The 23,656-nt window shown below is 52.8% G+C and overlaps 1 protein-coding gene across 1 annotated transcript in view; it reads left to right on the forward strand.

The window, feature by feature from the left end:
- Efcab8 (EF-hand calcium binding domain 8) overlaps nucleotides 1–23,656 on the forward strand; it is a 66,728-nt gene that overhangs the window by 15,631 nt on the left and 27,441 nt on the right. Inside the window, exons 6-17 of the mRNA XM_071607433.1 lie at nucleotides 2,177–2,312; nucleotides 5,335–5,440; nucleotides 8,101–8,185; nucleotides 8,713–8,837; nucleotides 10,458–10,531; nucleotides 12,286–12,416; nucleotides 17,417–17,484; nucleotides 17,764–17,915; nucleotides 19,211–19,348; nucleotides 20,479–20,589; nucleotides 21,628–21,855; nucleotides 22,635–22,705. Coding sequence (XP_071463534.1) covers nucleotides 2,177–2,312; nucleotides 5,335–5,440; nucleotides 8,101–8,185; nucleotides 8,713–8,837; nucleotides 10,458–10,531; nucleotides 12,286–12,416; nucleotides 17,417–17,484; nucleotides 17,764–17,915; nucleotides 19,211–19,348; nucleotides 20,479–20,589; nucleotides 21,628–21,855; nucleotides 22,635–22,705 — 1,425 coding nt within the window. The remainder of the gene's footprint in view (nucleotides 1–2,176; nucleotides 2,313–5,334; nucleotides 5,441–8,100; nucleotides 8,186–8,712; nucleotides 8,838–10,457; nucleotides 10,532–12,285; nucleotides 12,417–17,416; nucleotides 17,485–17,763; nucleotides 17,916–19,210; nucleotides 19,349–20,478; nucleotides 20,590–21,627; nucleotides 21,856–22,634; nucleotides 22,706–23,656) is intronic.

A 23,656-nucleotide genomic window follows, 5' to 3' on the forward strand; every position in this document is an offset into this window, starting at 1 on the left:
GGTCAGGAGGGGGCTGTGGGTAGGTATTTCCTCAGGAGTACACCCAGGTCAGGCCACAGGAAGACCAAGAACTAGAAGTCATCCTTGCCCTGCAGTAGCTCAGAGTTTAATAAGGTACTTTAAATGAGAATTGTTAGGGGGACTTTGTAGGTGGAATTTGGCTGGGATTTAATTGAGGAATAGCCAATAAATATGAACATTAAAAGGTTTTATGACCATAATTTTGTCATAGACACTACTCACTGTAGTCATACCTGTGCTGGACTGCTGTTTGTCCTGAGAAAAAAGTGTCAGAAAGCTTGTGTCTTAGTTTCTCCATTTCATTTGCTTAACCTGCAAACCTAGAAAGCATTTCCAATTTTTGGGAGGAAATAGCCAAATATTATTTAGTTGTCTTTATAAGAGGGTAACTTTTTATTTTTATTTTTGGCAGGGAGCCGTACTAGGAATTGAACTCAGGGGCATTTGACCACTGAGCCACATCCCCAGCCCTATTTTGTATTTTATTTAGAGACAGGGTCTCACTGAGTTGCTTAGCCTCTCACTTTTGCAGAGGCTGGATTTGAACTCTAATCCTCTTGCCTTGACTGGAATTACAGGCTTGTGCCACTGCGCCCAGCTGAAAGGGTAATTTTTAATGGACTCACTTTGGGCTAGGGGGATGTGGCTCAGTGGTAGGGCACTTGTCTGGCATGTGGGAAGCCTTGGGTTTGATCCTCAACACTGAGTCATCTAAATGAGCCCACCCAGGCTGAGTGCGCCCAGTGCACTGTCCTGTTTGATCCCACTGCTGTCCTGGGAGGGGTGCTGCTGTCAGCCTAAAAGGAAACCATGACATTGCCCTGGGACCATCCTAACTTTTCAGAGCTCTTACTTGTGTCTATTTCTCACAGTTTTTGGTCTTGACAGAAGTGGCAGAATTGGAGATGATGATTAGAAAGGCAGCTGAGAGTTCACCATTGTTCATACAGAGCAGTGGGCTGAGGACGGAGTAGCAGGAAAACAGTGTCCAGCTACATGTTTTTCCTACTCTTCCGCTGAGATGGCAACAGCAGCCGAGTTTCATAGGGGTGTGGGTCATACTTAAGCCAGAAGTCAGATCATGTCCACAGCAAGGCTTGGAGAGGGCTCTGGGGGAGGGGGAAGATGCTTGGGTTCTAGTTTTAGCTCAGTTGGAAACCAGTGCAGAACTTCAGGTATTGGTTCTTTGTAAGATGAAGTGACATCACTGCCTTGCCAGGGTCCAAAGATTGGACACATGAAGTGTCAGAGTGCTTGATGATGCTATGTCAGGAAGTCAAAATGGTGGTCATCCTTTCTAGCCAGATGGCTTAGCCAGCTTTGGCGCAGGAAAGAAGCCACTGGAAGGTAGCGCTGAAGCATGCTGGGAAGGCTGCCGGTCTCATCCGGTGAGGCAAGGTCTATCCCTGGAACTTCTCTCTGTGTTCAGTGCATGGCCAGGAGATGAAGAGTTGGCTGCCCAGGGCCCTAATTCCTCACTGTCCTCTGGTGTACCCACCTCATGCTTGGGTTCTGTTCTCCACCCCAGAGCACTGGAGCAGTGGCTAGAAAGTGTTATTTCTCAGGTTTCAGTCACATGCCCCACTCTGCTTACCCTTGGTGGGCTGCTTCTGCTAGAAAAGAAGACCTCAGCTCTCTGCCTTGTTTGTCCCATCGCGCACTGGTGAGGAAGTTGGCTGGTTATTGCTCAGGATAAACTTTTAGAGCCCATCTCATGCCATCATCCTACATAGCTCTTATTCTTTTTTTCTTTTTCTTTTTGTGGTGCTGCGGATGGAATCCAGGGCCTTGCACTTGCTAGGCAAGCCCTGTACCGCTGGGCTACATCCCAGCCCCCACTGGGGCTCGCTCTTGTGGCCATTGTCAGTCTAATAGAGATCTGCTTGGAGGAGGGGGCAGCCCATGTCTCAGGGGGCCAGCCACTGTCCCTTGGTGCATGTGTGAATGAAGCTGCTCCTGCTTGCTTTTGTCCTTCCTCCCCTGGGTTCTGCTCTAGACTGCTTGGTGGCCCACCACCTGTCTTCCTAAATAAAATTTTATTGAAACATGGCCTTGTCTGTTCATGTACGTATTTAAGGCTGCTTATTTATGGTACAGTTGAGTAGTGATAACCCTCCTTTCTGAGCTGTTTCTGTTTGCTTCTCACCATTCAAAGGAATCATGGGTGTGAGATTGTGAAAGTGGAGTTTTTCATCCAACGATTCAAGAAGATTGGGTGTTTCCTGACTATCACCAAAGATGGGATCCTGCAGTTCTGGTCTGAGTCTTTCTCACTGATTAACTCCTTTATGGTGAGTGGGGTGGTGCATGTGGAGCACACGTAGGGTTACCGGAGAGCATCGCCTTAGCACCCTGACATTGAAGGTGACCTGGACCCAGTGTGGGCTTGTTCTTGGCATTTGTCGTCTAAGCAGCCTGGACTTGTCACAGGATGTGGGTCCATGGTCTGGCTTTCCTGTGGGAGCCTCACACTTCTTTTCTGCTAAGGAGGACTCCACCGTGACGTGATGCCCAATAGACATCTCCAACCTAGTTTGTCCAAATAGCATGTCACTCCAGCTCCCCCTGCCCACAGGGCTATTTTTTTTGAGTCATCTCAGCAAATGCCATCATCGTCCAGCAAGGCTCCTGCACTAGAGTTCAGCCTTCTTTCCTTGCCTTGTCACACTCATACTGTCTCCATGTCCCGCTGGTTTTAACCCATTACCTGGACCAGGTAGGAAATCACCTGGTTGTGAGCATGGACCCTGGAGCTCAATTGCAGGCTCAGAATCCCAAATGGACCACCTTCCAGCTCCAAACCCCGGCAGGGTATGATACAGCTCTCCAGGCCTCTGAGTCCTCATCTGTGAAAGGGGGCTTGTTGAGAGGATTTAATGACCTCATACGTGGGTTGTGCTTGATTAGGACAAGGCACACAGCAAGTGCTCAATAAATAGAAGCCAACATTGTCGCGGTCTTTCTGCCGCCAGGTCCTGGCCCAGAGTAGTAGTGGTAGGACACTCAAGAAAAGCTGCTGTGGGCTTGATATCGCCAGGCTACTCCAAAAAGCTCCAGAACAGGAGGCAAGCACTGTTCTCCAGGGCTCTGCAGGAGGGCTTGCGGAGAATGCTGCCAGCCGCCTGAAGGGCTCCCCTCCTGTGGGACTGCCCAGGGCTCGCAGCAGCAGCAGCAGCAGCAGCAGCAGCAGCAGCAGCAGCAGCCATCCCTGGGGGTGCGAGGGCTGGATGGAGCTGAGGTTCCTGAGGTTCCCTGAGGCTATGGCTTCTGGCAAACTCCTGCCTTTTCTGTGTGTTAAGGGAGGGTGCATTGCTGCCAGAGCTCCTGGTGGTGTCTGCTACACAGTCACCTCAGTGCCCCTTACGGGCCAAAGCCTGGGAGGGCTGAAGAGGACAGAGGAAGGCTCCCTAGGAGGGGTCCTGGTAAGGCTTGGAGGACCTGGAGGTTCTTCCTGCTTTGGCAGGTAGATTTTGGCAAGGGTGAGCCATCTGTGAACACCTACTCTAGAGTCTGAGGTGGGGCCTGGACTCCCATCACTAGTACTGTGACCTTGGGCAGGTCACTGGAACTTCCAGGGCTCCTGGTTTCCCATCTGAATAGTGTGGATGCTGGAGGTTACCAGTTTATGGGGGTGTGTAGGTCAGACCCCACCCAAGATGGGAGAGGACCTTGGGGGGTTTCCAGTCATTGTCCTCACTGTCCGAGGCATGTGGGGGAGTCTGAGAGTGTAGGGCTGTGGTCTGGGTGTTCTGTCCATTCTGATGGAACAGCCTGTTCTTTGTCCTCCCTGTGGGAATGCCTCACTAGTTCTGGGCATCCATCTAGAGGAACTTCTTTGAAACATAGCTTCTTTCTTTTTTGGGGGGGGATTGAACCCAGGGCCTTGTGCACAGGAGGCAAGCACTCTTCTAATTGAGCTATATCCCAGCTCCGGCCTTCTTTCTTTTTCAGACTCCATTCTGCTTTCTTTAGCTGAGAGCCATTGTATTAACCATGGAACAAAGGAGTCTTAAAAATAAGACTCCTTGGGCTGGGCGCAGTGGAGCACACCTGTAATCCCAGTGGCTCAGGAGGCTGAGGCAGGAGGATCAAGTGTTCTAAGCCAGCCTCAGCAACTTAGTTGAGATCGTGTCTCTAAATAAAATATTTAGGGGTGGGGAGGTGGCTCAGTGGTTAAGCACCCCTGGTTCAATTCCTGGTACCCTCCCCACCAAAAAGACTCCTGGGGTGGCTTACCTGACTCATCTCATCCTTCTCTACACCCACCTGTCAGGCTGCTTTCTCTTCCCATGGAAAGAGCAGGGGACATGACTTTGCTCAAGGCTTTCCCCTTGGAGGACCAGCTCAAGTTCGTCTGAGTAGACAGCTGCTCAGAGTGAAGGCCCCGGACCCTCACTGGATGCTTTCGCTCCCTTCATTCCATCCATTACTCCCAACCTGGCAGAATACATCCTTGGTAACAAGCAAGCCCCGTGACTGGGTGGCACCTGAGATGGTAAACAAGACTCAGACATCGGGAGGGGCAGACACAGGGAAGTCAGGTTCTTTTCTCTAACCCTAATTCCTCTTCCTGGAGACATCTGCTGGGTCCAGTTTTGGGTCACTCTTCCATGGGTCACTTACATATGTGTCCCCCTTTTTCTTTTTTAATTTAATTTTTTTTAAAATATATTAGGGATTGAATACAGGGGCACTTTACCACTGAGCTACATCCCCAGACTTTATATAACACTTCTGCTAAATGTCTTAGGGTCTCACCAAGTTGCTGAGGCTGGCTTTGAAAGATCCTCCTGCCTCAGCCTAAGTTGCTTGGATTACAGGGGTGTGACACCACACCTGGCCCCTCTTCTTTGTAAATGTACAGATGGTGTCACAGTGTAATGCTGCTCTCCATCTTGCTTTCTCACTTGGTAAATATATGTGGCAACTCTTCTTTATTGGCAGGTGTACAGCCCTTCACTCTTTGTGTCTGGTGGTGGCCCATAGTAGTGTCCCATTGCTTTCATGGCACGCTGCAGCCCCTGCCTTTGCACACACTGTGGGTTTGACTTGAAAACAAATCCCTGGATCCCAAGCTCTGTACATTCAAGACTTTGGAACAACCTATTGAAACTATAGACGAGGACACTGAGACCAGAGATGTTAGGGAGCTTATTCAAAGGCCTGTCATGAGGAGTTGGTCGTAGCACCAGGCTCTGTGTCTGTGCCTGCTCCAGGGTCCTGTGTGGCAGGAGAAGGTTTACAGCCCGTGCTCATGGTGTGCTCTGCTGGGGAGTTCCCCAGCCCAAGCCTCCCCTTGTCTTCCTCTGCCAGCTTAGCCAGTTCCTGCAGCTCCACAGCCAGCAGATGTGGGTCACAGACATGGTGTGCCTGCCCAACCTGAACCTCATTGCAGTTTCATCTACCGAACTGAAGATAGGTGAGTCCTGGGCTCCCCAGGCCTGCTTTCTGCACTTGCACTTGGGCAGCTGTGTCAGCTGAGCACCCCGTAGCATGGATGCGAGCCCTCTGGAAGCACTGGTGGGAGGAGAGGCCTGGTCATCAGGTGCCGAGTGGCTGCTGAGTGCTGGGTGCCATAGGAGGGACCAAGAGGGACCAGTCACTTGTTGACTGCCCAACTCCTCTCAGTAGGCAGGGAATGCTTAATGAATACCTGAATATTGAATTGATCCAAATTTATCGACTGGAGGCTATAACCAGTCCACCTCTAGCCCTGATTCTCCCCTCTCCAGCCACCTGCAGCCTGGGCCACCCTGGGCTCTCACTTGAGTGGCACTGAAGCCTTGCTTGCGCTCTTCCTCTCAAGGCCCACGGAGCAGCTTTCAAAATGCCTTTCTGCAGAAAGCTTTCAATTCGATCCCCTGCTCTTAGCCTGGTGATGGGATCCTTAACTTGGCCCCAGGCCCTGGAAGTCCTGACCCCTATGGCCCCACAGTCTTCTCTACCTGTTGCTGTCCCTGGAGCCTGAGGCTACTGTGACCTTCTCTCCCCTCTTCTGATGGGTGCTGCGGCCTCCGTCCCTGTGCTCCAGCGATCCTCTGGCACCTCTCCCCACCCCCACAGCGTCTACTTTCCCTTTAGGTTTCATCTCATATCTCACTTCCTCCAGGGGTCTTTTGTGACCATCTCCTCCAAGTCAGTTTCCTCTGTTGAAAAGGCCTGTGTGAGATTGTCCCTCTCCCAGTCAGGGTCCCTTTGAGGTGCAGTCACACGTCCTAGTGTGGTTCTGTGGTGCCTGTTTCCTCCTCCAGCCTGAAGGCTCCCTGACTTCCTGCAGTCAAGGGCTGCAGCTCTTTTACTCCCCTGTCTCCGTGGCTGGCACCTGTGAGATGTCTGGTGGCTATTAAGTGGGTGGAGGAGTGAGTGAATGAAGTGTCCAGCTGTCCCAGAGGCAGAGGTGGAGGTGGCACCAGCAGACTGGAAAGTGATCGGGGGAGGAGAGACAGTTGTGAGGCTGGAGCTCACGGGGCAGAGCTGAGGTGGAGGATGAGCCCCTGCTGCTCTGGAAGAGGCTGGGCCTGGGTTCAGACCCTGCTCCTGCAAGCTGTTGGTGTGACACTTTGGGCAAGTACTTTACCTCCCAGGGTTTCAGATTACCCAGAAGTAAGATGGAGCCTATGGTTAGTGGCTTAGTCGTTAGGTGTGAAGCTCACGGCCTGGCTCCTGGCATCTAGTAGGTGTTCAACCAATATCAGCCTGACTATGAGGTTAGATTATGTGATAAGAGAAAGTGGTCATCGGTGAGCGCAGGCAGTCTGGGGGAGGTATCTGAGACCCAGGGAGGGCCTCAGTTGCAAATACATGTTTCCTGAGGACCAGGTGCTGTCCCTGTCTTCTTTCTTGTCCTTCATTCCTGAGAGACTGGCATGAGAATCTCAGAGAGGATCGTGTCATCACAGCCCTCCTCACCGAGCAGCTGTCATCTCCTGGGAACACTCGGTCAAGGCCAGAGGCTCACCAGCATGAGCCTCAGCCTCTGTGGCCCAGAGGCCTGCCCTCCCCTGGGATCCACAGCCTCCTCGGTGGCTGGCTCCTAGAGAGGTGGAGGGGGGAGAGCTGTATCTGGGTGAAGACAGCTCCATTAGTGAGGCTGCTGCTCATTAGATGGGGGCTGAACTGGAGCCCCATCTGTTGGAAGCAGCTGGACTTTTTTGAGAAGGGTTTTGAGGTTTGAAGCAGCTGGGTGTGAGGACCCACCCCTTTGAAGGGTTTTGAACAGAATGAAAATAGTGTTTTCAAAAAATTAGTCTGGAAGGGCTGGTTCAGGTGGGTAAAAGAAGGGGCGAGATGGCAAGAAGCCGTCTCTTCTCTATCCTAGTGCACCTGTGCGGAGTCTGCTTACCTGGCCTCGGACCCGTCCGGGGTTTCAGTGGTGGGACGTGTGGGGCTGGGCCCTGGTCCTGAGGAGGGAGTGGCAGGGTGGTGAGGAAGTGGGTCTCCCTGTCCCTGCAGTGCAGGGATGGACAGAGCAAGTGACCAGCTGAGCCAAGGGGCAGAGGCACCCCGCTGCCGGCAGAGCCCAGGGCTCAGCATTTCCCTGCATTTGCTTGTCACAGCTGTTGTTGGCAGATTCCTCAGAGCCTAGGTGCTGTGCTGGGCACTGTGGGTGCCACACTGCAGAGGAGAGACAGACCCTAAGACCCAAACAAATTAGATGTTGAGATAGGTGCCATGAGGGAATCGATAAGGCCTGGGTCCAGGGAACGACCTTTCTGAGAGGACATTTGAGTAGGTCTTGAAGGAGTCCCGGGAGCGTTCCGGGTGGAGGGAACAGTGGGGAAGGCCTGGGGTGGGGTGAGCGTGTGGCTGGAGCCTGGTAGGCCAGGGCTGGGGTGGCAGGCGGGGGTCAGGACAGAGGCAGGAGTGGTGGCCAGGCAGGATGTGGATGGAGTGCAGAGGCCCACGGGCTGTCCTACAAGCCCTTGCCACTATGGTGGGCTCTGGAGATTCAATCTAGCCGCAGTGGGAAGCCCTGGCTTGGTGACTTTACTCTGATTGGCTGCCTCTGGTTGTCACAGGGATACTGAAGGGGTTTCAGTTCCATATGTGCCTTTTCCTGCTCTTCTGTCTCTTCCCCAGAGTTGTTTGATATTAGTGACCATAAATGTGTCCGGACCTTCACCTTTATTGATCTGGACTGCTGTGTCTTGGCCATGAACTACTGGTGAGTCCCACAGAAGATGGGAGAAGGGTCTGGGCAGGTGCCATATCACAGGAGGGGCTGGGGCTGGGGTCTCAGAACACCTCCCTGTAGACACTCTGGAAAGATCCTCACTCCACTGGTTTGAGGCCCTGTATCCTCTTTCCCTCAAGCTGCTTTTCCCCTGGGGTGGCCTTTATGGTCACTCTGACCTTGGAGTTGTCGTTGCTTCTCTCCCTATCCCTCTCCTGTCCAGTCAGCTGTCAAACCCTGGCAGAGGCTGGTCCCACTGTAGCTGAGGACTCTGGGAACATCATAGTCTATAGGGAGGGGTGGCTTGATAACGAGAGTTGGAAGACTAGGGATTAATTTGTTTTGGTTGAAACAAAATACCAAATTCTCATTGAGTATCAGTCTGGATCTGGGCCACTGGGCAAGGTTGGGGAAGTTGGTTGGAACTGCCCCGGATCCCGAGGTGGAGGGAGCTGTGGGAGGCAGGTGGGTGAAGGACAGGAGGATCCACAGCCTGTTCTGTCCCCATCTTTCCTTAGGTCTGACTATCACAGAGGCGTGTTCTGCTATGGGGACACCAAGGGCAATGTTATTGTCTTCATCTCTGACAGTGTGACCACCGGACTGTTCAACCCCCACATCCTCCCCAGACTCTCCAAATGGGGTAGCTCAGATGCACAGGAATGGGGCAGAGGTTGGGAGTGGGTTGAAGTGGGTCCTGAGCTGGCCCTGGCCCTGGGGTGCTCTTCCCATTCCATGCTGTGGACCTCTGGGGAGGTGGCCAAGGCACCAGTGGGTACTGGGCTGAGTGGCCTATGGGAGAGGGAGTGGTGGGGGAGCAACAGCAGAAGACCAGGGGCTGAGAAGAGGTCCATCCTTTTGCAGGCAGATCTTGTGCAGGTGAGGACCAGGGGCTGCAGGACACTCCTTACCCAGGAAGAAGGGAACATGCTGGGTATGACCTGAGGAAGTCCCTCCTGCCTTCTGAGGCCAGGGTAGTGGAACTTCCTTGGATGATTGTGAGGTGGCTTCTGCTCTCCTTGGCCTTGAGCTGCCTTTGGGTGGGTGGGGGTGTGGTGGAGGGGCCCTAGAGGTGGCCTCTGGTGGGCCCGGAGGACTCCTGGCTGGGCAGGAACGTGAGTGAGTGTGGTTGCCACTTTTGAGCAGCTGCATGCAGGGTGCCTGTGTGTCACCTCCCTCAGTCTCCACCTACTGCCCCGAGGGAGTTAATGAAGGAGCGTTGGTGGGCTGGAGCCACTCGGTGCGCAGCTGTTGAATGGTGTCTGAGGTCTGAAGCCAGGGCACCTGCCAGAGACTACACTTTTAACCATTTGCTGGGCCATGTCCTAAACTGCTTAAGGATGCCATTTGGAACTTCTCTGCCAAGGAGTTCCAGATCCCCAGCAGCCATGGGACCTGGGGCTGAGCTGGGGTTTCTGGGCCACTTCGTATCCATTTAGAAGAGCCTAGGCAGGCCACCAGGGGTCCCAGCCACAGGGACCCTGACCCCCCTCCATCCAGGACACCAGCCCTGCCCCTTGAGCAGTGTCCGACCGACTTTGGGACTTCCTAGCACACTTGTTTCCGCCCTCAAGGTAGAGCTGGTGAGCAGCAGTGAGATGCATGGCCTAACACCCCCCCTTCCCCCGCAGCCTCTTTCCTCCGCATTCCCTGGCAGTTGCCATCAGACCCAAGGCCAGAGTGTCAGGCGTTTCCAACCTACTTCCTTAAATTGCCCCTGAGGGTGGCCTGTGTGTGTCCCCTGGCCCACCCATCTGTGTCCAGCTCGCTTTCCCTGGAGGTTCATTAGCTGCTGCCCCTGGGTGTTTGGTGGCCGGGAGGTTCACAAGGGCAGGGCTGTGCTGCGGCAGTACCTGCTCATCAGAGTTGCTCGTTTTATGATGCATGGGTGCAACCTCTACTTGGAACTTGAGCTTTCTGAACAAGGGGTTTGGTGGCAAATCCCCCAAGAATGACATTTCAGGACGAGGGGAGTCTAGAATCTCCATTTGTTTCCACTGGGGAGAAAAATTGGAGCTCTGTAGTGAGGTGGCTTGTTTAGGACACAGCACTGAGGGAGAATGTGGGCCCTGGCCTCTCAGCTGTGAGCCGCCTGAGTGGTGGCACCCACTAACCTCTCAAGTCACAGTGAGGCTCCATGCGCATTCGGCTGAAAAGACCTTTGAGAAGCAAGGAGTTGACAGTCAACTCCAGACATCATCTGAGAGTCTGCATGGCTGGCAAAGAGGGAAGCTAGTGTGGACCTCAGTTTTCCCCCCATCAGATCACTGGATCAAGGTTTCCATGCCAAAACTCTTAACTGAGAAGTCTGCTGTATACAGAAGTTACCAGCTGAGGGTAAGTTGTACCTTCTTGGCCAGTGACCATGGTGAATGTCCAATACACACACCACCCAAAAGTAAATGCAGAAAGTAGATTCACCTCCCGGGTCCAGTCTTAGCTCTAGGGATCGGGCCCTAGAACCAGAGCCAAGGCAGTTGTTGGAGGCCGTGGGTTCCATCTGCATGATATGCATGGGTCCCAGCGAGGCCAGGCGTTCCCGCTGCTGCTGTTGCTGCTGCTGCTGCTGTGGCCTGGCCCTGCAGACATCCCTGTCTTCTGGAGTCCTACAGCGTGTCTAGCTGGCTTCCCCACTCCTTTCTCTATGCAGCTTTTTCTCCTTTTGGCAGTCACAGGAATTATTCATTAGAATGACTGTCGTGTTACTCCAGTAGCTTCTATCACATTTGAAACAACTTCTCAAGTCCTTACCACAAGCATCAGGACATGAGGCCCCTGACTTGCTTTAGGTCTTGTTTTCTACCTTTTTTCTCATTTACTGTGCTGCAGAGACATAGGCTCCCTTGCTCTCCCCTCCCAAAATACCCCCAAGCCCTTTCCTACCACAGGGCCTTGGCACATGACATCCCTTCCAACTGCAGTGCTGTTCCCCTAGGTTCCTGTTTACCACTTGTTTCCCAGGATAACCTGCTGCCTCCTCTGTCTTTTCTCCCTTCACCCTGTACTTTCCACTTCCAACTTTGTATTGTCCACCCATTATTGTTGCCCTGTGATCCTCACAAGATTGACAGCTCCTTGAGGACAGGGACTTTGTGTGTTGTGCTCTCCGGTCCATCTCTAGTGCCTCCAACAGTGGGCTCCCAGCACATCTGTTGAACAAATGAGTGAATGAGAGCCTTAAGGTAAGCCTGAGTGGGGTGGTCGAAGGCTCCCGAATGTTTCTGCGTGGGCTCTGTGACTTTCGTAGGAGGAGGCACCTACGACCTCATCTCCTTTTTATTGATTTATTTATTTATTTTTAATATTTTGTTTTTGTGTCATCTCCTTTTTCATCTTCCAGTGGGAATCTCTTTTGGGGCTTGGTTTTTCCTCCAAGTTGCTTAATGTCCCAGGTCTCATTCAGTGCCTTGGATTAGTGCCTCCTTGTGACGGACACTTGGTGAGACTGGAAAACCTGGCTTGGTGCCTTGCACACAGAAGGCACTGAATGAGTGTTGGATGGTCCCATCTCTCCCACCCGCCTCCATTCTTTCCTCTCCTCCATTCTTGTTGCAGACAGGAAAGTCTCCAGCTGGGGAGGCCAAGCTCTGGTCGAGGTCACAGATCCCAAGCTGGGGAAGTCAGAGGCCAGCCAGCCCACTTGTGTTCCTTTTCTTGTTAAGGCTGCCACAGGTTGTCCTTACCTCCCAGGCTCCCATGAACTTGTCTGACAAACTTAGAGGGTGGCAGTGGGCCAGAGGGACAGGTCCACGCAGTGGGCGCTTCCTGTGGAGGATGACTCCATCCATTCTCCCCTTGGGAGAATGACACTTGCACAGGCCCAACCTCATGGGTCCTTTCACGGACAAAGCAAATGTTCAAATGAAATGCCTTTAAGCATTTTCTGAGACAAGGGATGGCTACACTTTCCTGATCACTGGACCTGGGCTAGGACTTTGGGCCACTTCAATTTGTTCAAGCCATGGTCACTTCGTTAGGCTCCATCATCTCCAGGCCCCTCCAGCCCCTCACCCTGGCCATGTTCCAGGGGCTGGGCCTGGAATGCAGCTGTCCTCTGGAGGGTCTCCCACGAGGGCGGCTCTCTTCCCCAGGCTCTCCATCCCAACTGGTGTCAGAAGGTCAAGTTCATTTCCGATCTGAACCTCGTGGTCTCCTGTTCGGCCGTTGAGAAGTCCTCTCTGGTGCTGACAGTGTTGCCAGCCAAAGACCTTGAGAAACCCAGGTAAAGAGCACCTTTCCAGGCCGAGGCAGCATGGCTGAGAGGGAGGTGGGCAGTGAGTGGGCCTCGGTGGGTGGGTTCACATCAGCCATGTGATGTCCCTGCCAGAGAGGACTCACCTCTGTGCTAGTGGCATCTCCGTGAGCAGGGCAGTGTCCTGAGGATCACACCATGCCTAGGCGCAGGCAGTGTGTGTCCTATGGGCTGACATAGGTCAGGAATTAGAGTGCACACTCTGGAGTCTGGTTTCAGTTATTGCTCCAGCCTCCACACCAGTGCTAAGAATGTGATAGGGTTCTTCTAGCCACAGCTCAGCACAGAAGCCAACAGCTCCTTCTTTCCCTCCCTTTCTCCCCTCCTTCATTCCTGTACTGGGGATTTAACCCAGGGGCACTTAGCCACTGAGCAGCATCCCCACTACCTTTTTTTTTTTTTTAAATTTTAAACGGTCTCACTAAGTTGCTGAAGGCATCACTATGTTGCTAAGGCTGGCTCAAACTTGCAATCCTCCTATCTCAGCCTCCCAAGTTGCTGGGGTTACTGGTGTATGCCACTGTGCCCATCAAGACCATTCCTGAAGGAAGGAGTGAATATGAATATGAATTGGTTCAACTCTGTGACCCTCAGTTTGCTTATCTGTAAAATGAGTTAAGGAAAGCACTTACCTTAACTTAATGAATATCTCAAGGATTCCTTGAGGGAATAATGCTGCACGTGGAAAGTGTTCAACAACTGGTAGCATTTATTGTTCAGAGATGATTCCAATCATTTTTTTCATTCTAGATTCCTCTAACCCTGAGGAAATTTGTTTTTTTTTATGGTACTGGGAATCAAACTCAGGGCCTTGAGCATGCTAAACAAGTGCTCTACCACCGAGTGAAACCCCCAGTCCCACCTTTCCTTTAAAAAAAAAAAAAAATCTAGCCAGGCACAGTGGCTCATGTCTGTAATCCCAGGGCTCGGCTCCAGAGGATGAGACAGGAGGATAGCAAGTTCAAGGCCAATCTCAGCAATTTAGTAATATCCTGTCTCAAAATAAAAAATAAAAAGGGCTAGAGATATGGCTTAATGGTAAATTGCCCATGGGTTAAATCTCCTGAACCCAAACCAAAACTAAAAATCAGTTATTAGTTGCACAAGTGTATATTAAATGCATATCTATGTCAGAATCAAAGTGTTATAAATATGGTTGGAGTCCCGTGGGATTCCCCTTGTCCCCATGGTCGCATTGTTGGCAGAAGCCTGCCATTGTCATTTTGGCTCACACCTTCCTTCTGCTGTGTGGCACATCTCGAGGGTTCCCTCCTGTGGCGCTCCTTGGCTGGTTTCTCCTGCCCCCACAGACTTCCCCTCGAGTCCTGGGCTCTGTGATGCTGGGCTCCTGAGCAGCCTGCACGATGGTCTGTGCCCCAGGCATGTCTTTTGGGGAAATAAAAGAGATTGGAGGTCCTTGTTGGGGAGTCGCAGGGTGTGACACGGTGCTAAGGGCCATGTAGGCCCTCACTGTTACTTTCTGCTGGTTGTTTCTCAGGAAAAATCCAGTCCTGAGGTCACAGGGCTCCTTGGGTGGCCTCTTCACTTTCCAGACAGGAGCCCGAGGTTCAGGGAGGTGCTGAAGACAAGTGACTGTCTTTGCTCGTTTGAGCCAGAGCTTGATCTCAGGCTGCTGTTCAGTCCAGTACCTTTTAGTCCCCCAAACTGTGCTCACTCTTAACCAAGTCGTGGGCTCACCCCAGGTGGGAGGGGCCCTGCGAATGTCTGGTGTGTGTGTGTGTGTGTGTTGGGGGGCTCTGTCTTGGCTCCGTGCTTTGAGCAGGGCGGGGTGGTGGGGCGTTGCTTGGCCCTGGTGGCTGAATGGTCTCTGCCTCTGTTCTGCTGCTCTACCATGTCCCTGATACCTGTTTCGCTCGACTTCTTGTTTTTGGGGAGCTCTAAGGCCTGGATGATATCAGCGGGTCCCCCTACCATGGCATGTGGGCCTCCGTGGATGGCCCTGCTGCCTTCCTGAGCGCCCCTCTTCCCCTCAGCTCCAGCTCCACTGGCCCCTTGAGGTTCAGGAGCGCCCCGCCTCAGGCCTTTGCCTTGTTCTCCTCTGCCTGGCGCGCTCCTGCTTTCTTGTTGTTTTTATTATGAAAACTTTCAAACATACACAGAATAGAAACCCGTAGCACTCCTCTTTATCATCACGTAGTACTTAGTCCAGGTGTCTCAGAAGATATCTTTATGATTATTTGGAATCAGATGTAAGCAGAGTTCTCCTGTGGTTTTGAGCAGAGGAACAGTGTGGTCTGAGGCATGTGTTGGACATGCTCGGGCAGGAATGCAGGTGGGAACATAAGTGAGGAGGCTGTTGCAGTGGTTCAGGCCACGGGATGACCCTGGAGTTGGTCATGGGTAGAGATGGAGGGATTGGAGTGTATAAATTTGGCAGGGGCAGGGTTAGGCTGGAGAGTATATTTAGACATACACACTCCCAAGACACCTTCTTGTCTGAATGCAGTACAGTGCCCTGGGCAGCAGGGGGCACCATTGACCACTTTCTGGTCTCCCATTTTTGAAGACGCTGTCTTGGTGTATGGCCTCTGAAGGTTGGGTCAGGCATTGCCAACCTAAACTCTTCCTCCTTTTCCTCTGCCTCCTCCTCCCCTTCCTTCTCCTTGTAATTGAACTTAGGGGGCCCTCTACCACTGAGCTACTCTACCACTGAACTAATGTCCCTAGCCATTTTTATTTTTATTTTGAGGTGGGGTCTTGCCAGGTTGCTAAGGCTGGCCTCAAAATTGTGATCCTCCTGTCTTAGCCTCCCCAGTTGCTGGGATAATAGGCATGTGCCATTGTCTGTGGCCCCAGACTCTTCGTCTAGAGTCGGCCTCGACTTCCAAGGAGTGGGCCTGCGGGTCCGACTTCCCATAGCTGATCTCTGCGCTCTTTGGGTGGTTAGGGCCAGAAGTGAAGCTGGGGTAGGAGCAGCGAGGTTGAAGGGTGGGTCAGGAGCCATTGTCTAGAGGGTGGATGGACCCACAACACCTCCCTTTCGTTGAGGCCACTGTCATCTTGCACCCAAGCTGCTTGCCTTCTTAGCAGCCCCACTGCATGCCCTCTGGCCACTGTCCCTGCCTGCGGTCATCTGCAGGTCTCAGCAGGGGTCCTCCTGGAGCCTTCAGTGGTGTAGACCTGCCTCCTCTAGCTGTCCTCTCGTGCCCTCTCCTCCTGGGCCCCTCATGCCAGCCCCGTGGCCTTGCACTTGCAAGGCCTCGTCCTCCCCCCCAGTGCTCCTGTGGCCAGTTCCTTCTCCTCCGTCTCAGCTTCTCTGTACCCTCCTCGAGAGGTTTTCAAAATTAATCTGCCTCAGTTTCCCTTTGTCAAAGCCACCTCCTTGTTTCCCTTGCAGGACTTGCCACAATTTGTCACTGTTCCTCTCCCTGTCTCTATGTCCTTGCTGCTATTTCCCCCAGAAGGGAAGCTCCATGTGGCAGGGGCATCGTAGCGATGCCTCTGGAACCTGGCAAGGAGATGGAGCTGGCAAACGTTTGTTGAATGTGCGAGCGGATCAGCCTGGATTGTTCCTGCTAACCATTGGTGACTCTTCTTCCAGAATATTTTCTCTGCATATAAATGCATGGAGGGCCAGGTGTGGTGGCACGTGCCTGTAATCCTAGTGGCTAGGGAGGCTGAGGCAGGAGGATCATGAGTTCAAAGTTGCTGAGGCAACTCAGAGAGACCCTGTCTCTAAATAAAATATAAACATGCTGGGGATGTGGCTCAGTGGCTAAGTACCCCTGCACTCCATCCCCAGTACAAAGAAAAATGCATGGATCAAATGCATTCTGCTGTCATATATACCTATTTAGAATAAATAAATAAATAAACCCCAAATTAGAATGGAAAATGAAATAAAAAAGTAAAATTAAAAAAAAATACATGGAGGAGGGCAGTGAATATGACTCGACCATAAATGAAATACACGCACTTCCATATGTTCTTCTTGAAGCTTTGATTTTTGGAGGAATCCTGTGGCTGTTGACACGAAGGGAGGGTTTGAGGGGGAGCAAGACCAAAGGTTAAGAAACCAGCTGGGACTGACACAAAGGTGAAGGCACCTGAGCTGGGCAGAGGCATGTCACCGTGGGCAGTGGGCAGGGAGGATTTGGCCTGATGGGATGACGGAAGCCATTGTGTCATCTGAGGTGACTCCCAGGTGGGCCAGTTCAATGGAGAAGGCTAGGGCGCTTTATGACAGGGCTCTTCAAACTGGGTTTTTAAGGGAACATCCGGTAGAAGGATCTGGCAGGCAGGATGGGTGTGGGCAAGAGGAAGCCGCGTGGGCAGAGGCACAGAGCAACGTGTGAGGGCCTAACTGTCCTGGAACTCCTGTCTGGGTTCTCTGGCTCTCCAAGCCTTTTTCTTTCGTGCTGATCTCGGCCACTTCTTGCTGTACCCACTCAGCCTGGGGCTAAGTCCTCTACCCCACGCCAATTTGTTACCTGTGTGACCTTGGGAAAGTTCCTTAGCGTCTCCTTTTAGGGTCTTTGTCTCTGGCTCAGGGCCAGTGACACTCTTCATGGTTGTGTGTGGGGTCCAGGTGACCCATAAGAAGGACCAGCGTATTGGAGGGCAGCCAGGTCAGGACACTCTCTGGACCTGGGAGCCCTCACTTTTTTGATTTGTGTCCTGGCTCGGAAGATACCTGTCCCAGTTTGGTTGATGTGAAAATCATGTCAAGTTTGCCCTTGACGCGAGGCAAAACACTTTACAAATGCCAGGCGCTCCTCCTCCTTTGGAGCCAACAGTTCATGGAGGTGAGTGCTTCCTCCATGAACTGTTGGTCTGGCATTTGTTTTGCCCACAATGCTCAGCTCTGGGCAGCTTCTAGGGCGCTCTTCTCTCTGGTTGGAGAGGTGGTGCCTTTCCCAGGCCTCCCAGGAGCCCTTGCCTCAGCTCCCTCAGAGGCCCCTGAGGCTGCTGTTCCCTGCCCTGCAGCCCTTACCCCTTCCATGTTGTAGGTTCACAGTGCTGAGTTTAAGAAAAGGAGTTCTTTGCTTTGATTACTGCTCAGACAGGAACTTCCTGGGTGAGTCATCTTCCTGTCCCCCATAAGCTGTTGGTCCAGCATCCGGCCTCCCACAGGGCTTCTCTCCTGCTGCTCTTGTCAGCACTCATGGGCACCAGAAGGCGGTGTAATGAGGAAGGCTCTGGTGGGCAGGTGTGGGAGGATGGGGCAGGAGGGGCGGTGGTGGGTTGCAGGGATCCTCTCTGCATCTGGCAAGCCTGGTGGGCATCCGAGGGCTGGCGCTGGGCCTTGTACATCCAGTGCAGGCCCAGGGGCCTGGTACTCATTTCTCTACCCCAGCGACTGGTGGCTATGACTCCCACATCTACCTGTGGAACCCCTTATTCTCCAAAAAGCCTGTGTGGGTGATGAAGGGACATCAGACCTCCGTGATGCACCTCCTCATAAACAGCAAGAATAGCAGCATCCTCATCAGCATCTCCAGGGACAAGGTGCTGCTCTCAGTTCCGTTTCTTGGAGAAAGACACTGATGCTGGGGTAGTAATCTGGCTCAGCCAGCCCAGGGGACCCATGCTGGGAGGCATCTGAGGCCTAGAGGAACAGGGTAACGTCCCTCCTCAGCCAAAGGCCTACAGAGAGGTGCCTGGCATCACCATGAAGATTTTCGACAGTGCCCAGTAGAGTCCTGATCCCAGCTCACATCAGTCCACCAGAGCAGGGTTCCCATGTAGCCCAGTCTGGCTTCTTTACCTGAAAGAAAGCCAGTTTCCTCATCAATAGGCTGGCTCTTGAATGGTTTAGAGGAGAACAGGTAGTAAGAGAGCAGGCAGCATCTGGCACACAGTAGGTGCATGAGACATCTGAGTCCTGTCCCTGCTGGTCCCTGCCCCACCCACATCTGCACGCCTCAGCTGTCCCAGTGACCCCCTCCTTGGTCGCCCTGGCTGTCAGCCCTGACTTGACCTTCCTCAGTGCCTGGGGTGAGGGGCATCACTTTGCTCAGGGGCAGCTGTTAGTTCAGGATGCTGCGCCTCCTTCTTGCTGCTCCGGCATCCTGGCCAACATGCGGAGGAGGCCCACGGCTCCCAGGGTCTCCTTCAGGAAACAATTTGAGTTTTCTGGCTCAGCAGATGGAGAATTTTCAGAGCCTTGGGTCACTGGGCCACCCTTCCCAACATGTCCTCACTCAGGCTGCTAGGGGACTCTCCTAACACCAGCAAACTGGTATCCTCACCTCTGGTGAGGGATCTGAGGTGCGGGGTGGGTGATGGAGATGGGCCAGCTGACATCCTTGTGACAGCCATGGGAAGAGCTGGGGCGTGCACTGGTCTGGTTGATTCTAAGTCCATCCTTGTGTAGCTCTCTGAGGTGGCTCTGAGTCCTGGGGGGACTAACATGGGGCCTCTCTAAGGAACTTTCCTCAACCCAGGATGACTGCACTGGGGCTACTTTGGGGACACACAGGCCATTTGGCAATTAAGTTTTTACCTACTCTGACTGTGTCCTAGGCTGGCTTTTCATGAGTGAGGCTGAAGTGGGAGCTGGTGGGGGTCTGGGTGGGGGTGTTCTGCAGGGTAGAGGCCTAAGGGAAAGCCCTGGGATGGAGCTGTGTTCTGCTGTCACTCACCTGTGGCTGGGCTATTGGAGCATAAGTGTAGACAGTGCAGGGTTGTCACCAGTGCAGGGTTGTCACCAGCACAGACACTTAACGCAGTGCATGTGTGTTAGGGGTGCTTGGGTAACGTGTCCCTGAGGATCCCCCACCATTTGCCTGTTTCCCACCCAGAACATCCGCGTGTGGGACATGCAGGACTACATCTGCCTGCAGTCCTTCTGCGGGAAGCTGTTTGCCCTGGGGAACTGCCCCATCACCAGCGCCTGCTTCCACGAGACCAACAACACCCTCATCTGCAGCACCTATTCCGTGAGTGTTGTCCCGGGAGGGAGGGAGGGAGGGACTCATGGCCACGGGCAGAGGGGGCACATCAGCTAGGGACACCCAAGAGTCTGTCACATCCTTAACAGCAATCTTGAGACTGCTGAAGCTGCTGGCCTCCAGCCTGGCCTATGAGGCTCCTGCTCTCAGGCCTCCATGGAAGGCAGCGTCTGGGCCCTGGCCTGCCTTCCTCTCTGCCACCGCTACCTCCGCTCACCCCCACCCCCGCATCCCTTGGGCTCTCCTTCTGGAACTGCTTGCCCCAGGTGGGGTCAGGAGTCCTTCCTGAGTCCCCTTGGCCCATCACGGTTGCAGGACTGTTTTTCCTACTAAATCATGAACATTAGGAAGGCGGGGCTGGGCCCAAGCAAGATTCTGAAGGAGAGGTCCTCGGGATGACAGGAAGACCCTGTGAGTGGTGACCACACTGGTACCTGCAACAGGTCCTGCTCCTGAGGGACAAGCATGAAGGTGGACTGGCCAGAGTGGTGGTGGGGCCTGGGACCAGTTGGGGCTGTGGGAGTAACCAGCAGCCAGTAGGCGGGGCAGTCCTGACTAGGAAGGAGAAGAGGACATCATTCGCGGTGGAGCTTCACCGAGTCCTCGTGCCCTCTGTTGGCTGGGCCACTCTAGCAGAAGATGCACATGTCCTCTTGTGCCTTTGTTGCCTCTCCCCACATAGCAGATTTTGAAGGAGGATTGTGGGTTCCTCCATATCTTGCTGAGTGCTGGACCAGCTGTTGACCTCTGTCAAGTTAGATCTTCCAGGTTCCTTTTAGTCGTCAAACATGGTTAACCTCCAGTTCTTTGTCAAGAGCTGAGAATATATGAATAAGACACTCCCTTGAGAAGGGAACCCTGATAGAGGATTTAGCCTCTCAGAAATGATAAGGAGAGAGGGACCTTGGACTTCTGCCTTGGGGTTCTAGGGACACTAGGGTTTGAGAGGCCTAGCTCTGGGAATGGAAGCCCTGGAGTAGGGAGAGTGGCCCAGGAGCCTCACTGGGTGCCATCTAGACATCTTGATGGAGTGATTTATGGGAGCCATCTCCCCGGGGCCAGTCACTGAGGGCCCATCTCACTGAAGGCAGAGCCCCTCTGACTTTCCTCACCTGCAGATTGGGATCTTAAATGGCTATTTGGAGTGCCAGCAGCCTATGAAAACAGGAAAGCTGTCAACTCACAGTGCAGCCGTGTGCAATGTCCTTTACAGCAAGATCTTTAAGCAGGTAAGTGATCAGGACTTACCTCCAAGGCTGGTGGGAGGGCCAGGTGACATGGGGCAGGACCCAGAACTCGCCATGTGCCCGGGGGTGCATTTGAGGAGCAGGCAGCAGCCCTGCAGAAGGATGGCCATGAGATGAGGTTTGAACGGCACCAACTGGTACCCTGGGCCATGGGCTGGCTGCCCGAGGCCTCTCTACATGAGTCAGCTGGAACGCTGGCTGTGGGGTGCTCTTTGGGGCTCCCAGCATGGCTCTTGTTCCAGGGCGCTAGTTGTTTGGCTCTATTTATTGTAGGAAGTGGGCAGGGGAAGACCCAGGTAGTGGGCAGCACCCTGGGCCTGAGTAGAGATCTCTGGGCCCAGAGAGGCTGGGCACAAGGAATCCTTAATGAGAAACGGGAACAGAAAAGGATGCCAGGGCCTCACCCACCCTGCTCTTGCCAGCCTGGGCCCTCGAGCCGGGGCAGCTGCATCTGCTATGGGGGTGTTTTTCTGCACAAGACCCACACTAGCTTCCTTCACCTCTCGTGCCTCAGGCTCTTCAGTGCTGTCGAATAGTTCCTGCTTTGTCTTTAAGTAACTCCAGGCTTCTCTAGATGTTCAGTGGGAGGGCGGGTCTGAAATAGCTTCACCTGCTTCTGCTGCGTGGTGACAGTCGTTGCAGCAGTAAGCCCTGGAGCGGCATGACCATCCTCTACTCTCCACAGAGGGTCCAGTTAGTATAAGTTAGGATATTCTTCCTTTCTTTACCTTCTTCTTTCTTTTCATCAGGATAATGATGCTTCAGCCAACATTTTTTTTTTTTTTCCTGAATCGAAGATTACTTTTTTCTGGATAGATTCTGAGTTAAGGAGACTTTACCTTCTAAAGTAAGAGCTGAGGAAGGCTGTAGCGTGGGAGCTGGCACTGACTGGAGGCATGGTTTGCCCTGCAGCAGGAGGGCCCTGGAGCCTGATCTCTGGGTGCGCGGAGTGCTGGGGCAGCACAGGTTGGAGGCCCTGGCATGGAGGCACTGCTGTCCTGGTGCTGTGTTCCCCCACAGGTGGTGAGTGGCTGCCTGCATGGCACCGTGTGCGTGTGGGAGCTGTTCACCGGCACAAAGATGGTGGATTTCTCTGTGTCTGGCACACATTTTGTGGAGCTGACCTCCATGGCCCTGGACGAGTCCGAGCGGTGTCTGCTCACAGGTTTGCGAGATGGCACCATGAAGATGTGGAACTACAACAGCGGGGAATGCCTCCTGACCTTTCCCAACCCAGACAAGGTGGAGGTCAGTCTGGTGTGTTGCAGAGCCAGGGCAGGGCCTTCAAGCAGCTAACCGCAGCTCCTGGGCGCTGGAACATGAGTTTTATGTGTTCCTGAAAGGCCGTACCATCTGGGCAGACTCCTGTCCTCAACCTGCCTGAGCCTTGTGGCATCTTACGTCAAATAAAGACAGGCAATAGTGGCTGTCTTTATTAAGTTTCCACAAGTGCTCCTTACTTTCTAAATTTGTTAGCACTTCTTATTTCACATATCGGAGTTTTGGATTGCATTTCTAGCTGGGAAGGGGGAATGGGATTCAGAGTTACTGTACTCACCCTTAATTGGAAATACTTGACAAGGTCTTAGGGACAGTCTGTGGGTGTGACATAGAGCAAAGCCAGCCCTATGGGACTTGAGCCCTATAACACAGTCCTTTAACCAACGCAGCAAGAATACTTGGCCAAGAAGACTGGGGTTTGGATGCTGGTCCAGATGCTGTCACTTAGTAGCAGTAAGTGACCTTAGCCAGGTCACTTGTGTGTTTCCATCCCTCCCTCTAGACAATGATCATGGGTACCTGCCCTCTCTGCTTCCTTTAAATCTGTCAAGTTCAATGGTCTAGGTCCATTAAATTAGATAATGGGACGTGAAAATACTCTGAAAAATGCATGCTGGCAAAACTCTAGGGAATCCTTATGACTGAGAGTTTTGACTTCTTGCTGGCACATTTAGGAAGACATTTGGGGTCCAGAGCCATGCTCTCTGAAGAGCTTTAGAGCTTTAATTTTCTTTCATCTTCAACAGATTAGTGGACTTGTCCATATGAACAAAGCATACTACATGACGGGGTGGAGTAAGAGAATCACCAATTTCACGTGAGTAGCCAGCACGCGCAGTGAGGGGAGGGCAGCTGGGTGTTCTTGCTCTCTGGGTTCCTCCAGTCCTAGCTCCATGGTAGGTAATGGGCCACGCTCCATCTGCCCGACTGTCCTTTTCATTCGATACTCATTGAGGCTGATATGTCTAGGCCTCCTGCCAGGTTCTGGGTGATCCTAAGAAGCAAGTACCTTGCTTCTTCTGGAACATTTCATTCAGTGGGGGGGGGGGTGTCTCCGTCTGTCTGGGTTTTTATAATAGAATAGTGTAGACCGGGGTGGCTTATACACGACACACTTATTTTCTCAAGGTGCCAGCAGGTTGCTGTCTGGTGGGGGGCCCACTCCTTGTTCATAGAAAGCTCTCTTCTTGTTATATAACCGTTCCAGGTTGAAGGGTGAGGGGTCTCTCTGGGGCTTATAAGGGCCCTAATCCCATTCCTAGGGCTCCACCCTCACGACCTCATCTCCTTCCCAGGCCCCGCCTCCTAATACCTCACATAAAGGATTAGATTTTAATATATGAATTGGGGAGAAGACAAAGTTCAGTCTACAGCACTCCACCTCTGGCTCCCCCAAATTTGTGTCCTCTCACATGCATAAATTCTTTGGCCCCAGGGTTCCCCCAACATCGGTTCCTTGGTTGGCTGAGCTAGATTATTACCCGCAGTGTTGATATCTTTCCCAAAGGATGCAACTAGTGTGTGGGGAGGGTATACGGGGCATGTTCCATGAGGTGGCACTTTTTCCAGCATCAACTTTAAAGTCTAAGCTCAGTCCCCATCTAAATATTATCTAAATCAGCATGAGACTCAAGGTGAGGCCAGACTTCCTCAGCTGTGACCTGTGATACCAACTTGTAGTGTACTTCTGAAATACAACCGTGGGACCGGCATGGAGCAGATGAAACGGAGCAATAGGAGAGAAGAAAGGAGTGGCAGATTATGAACA

Source organism: Marmota flaviventris, chromosome 2 (genome assembly GCF_047511675.1).
Source record: "Marmota flaviventris isolate mMarFla1 chromosome 2, mMarFla1.hap1, whole genome shotgun sequence".
In the NCBI taxonomy this organism is placed as follows: domain Eukaryota; kingdom Metazoa; phylum Chordata; class Mammalia; order Rodentia; family Sciuridae; genus Marmota; species Marmota flaviventris.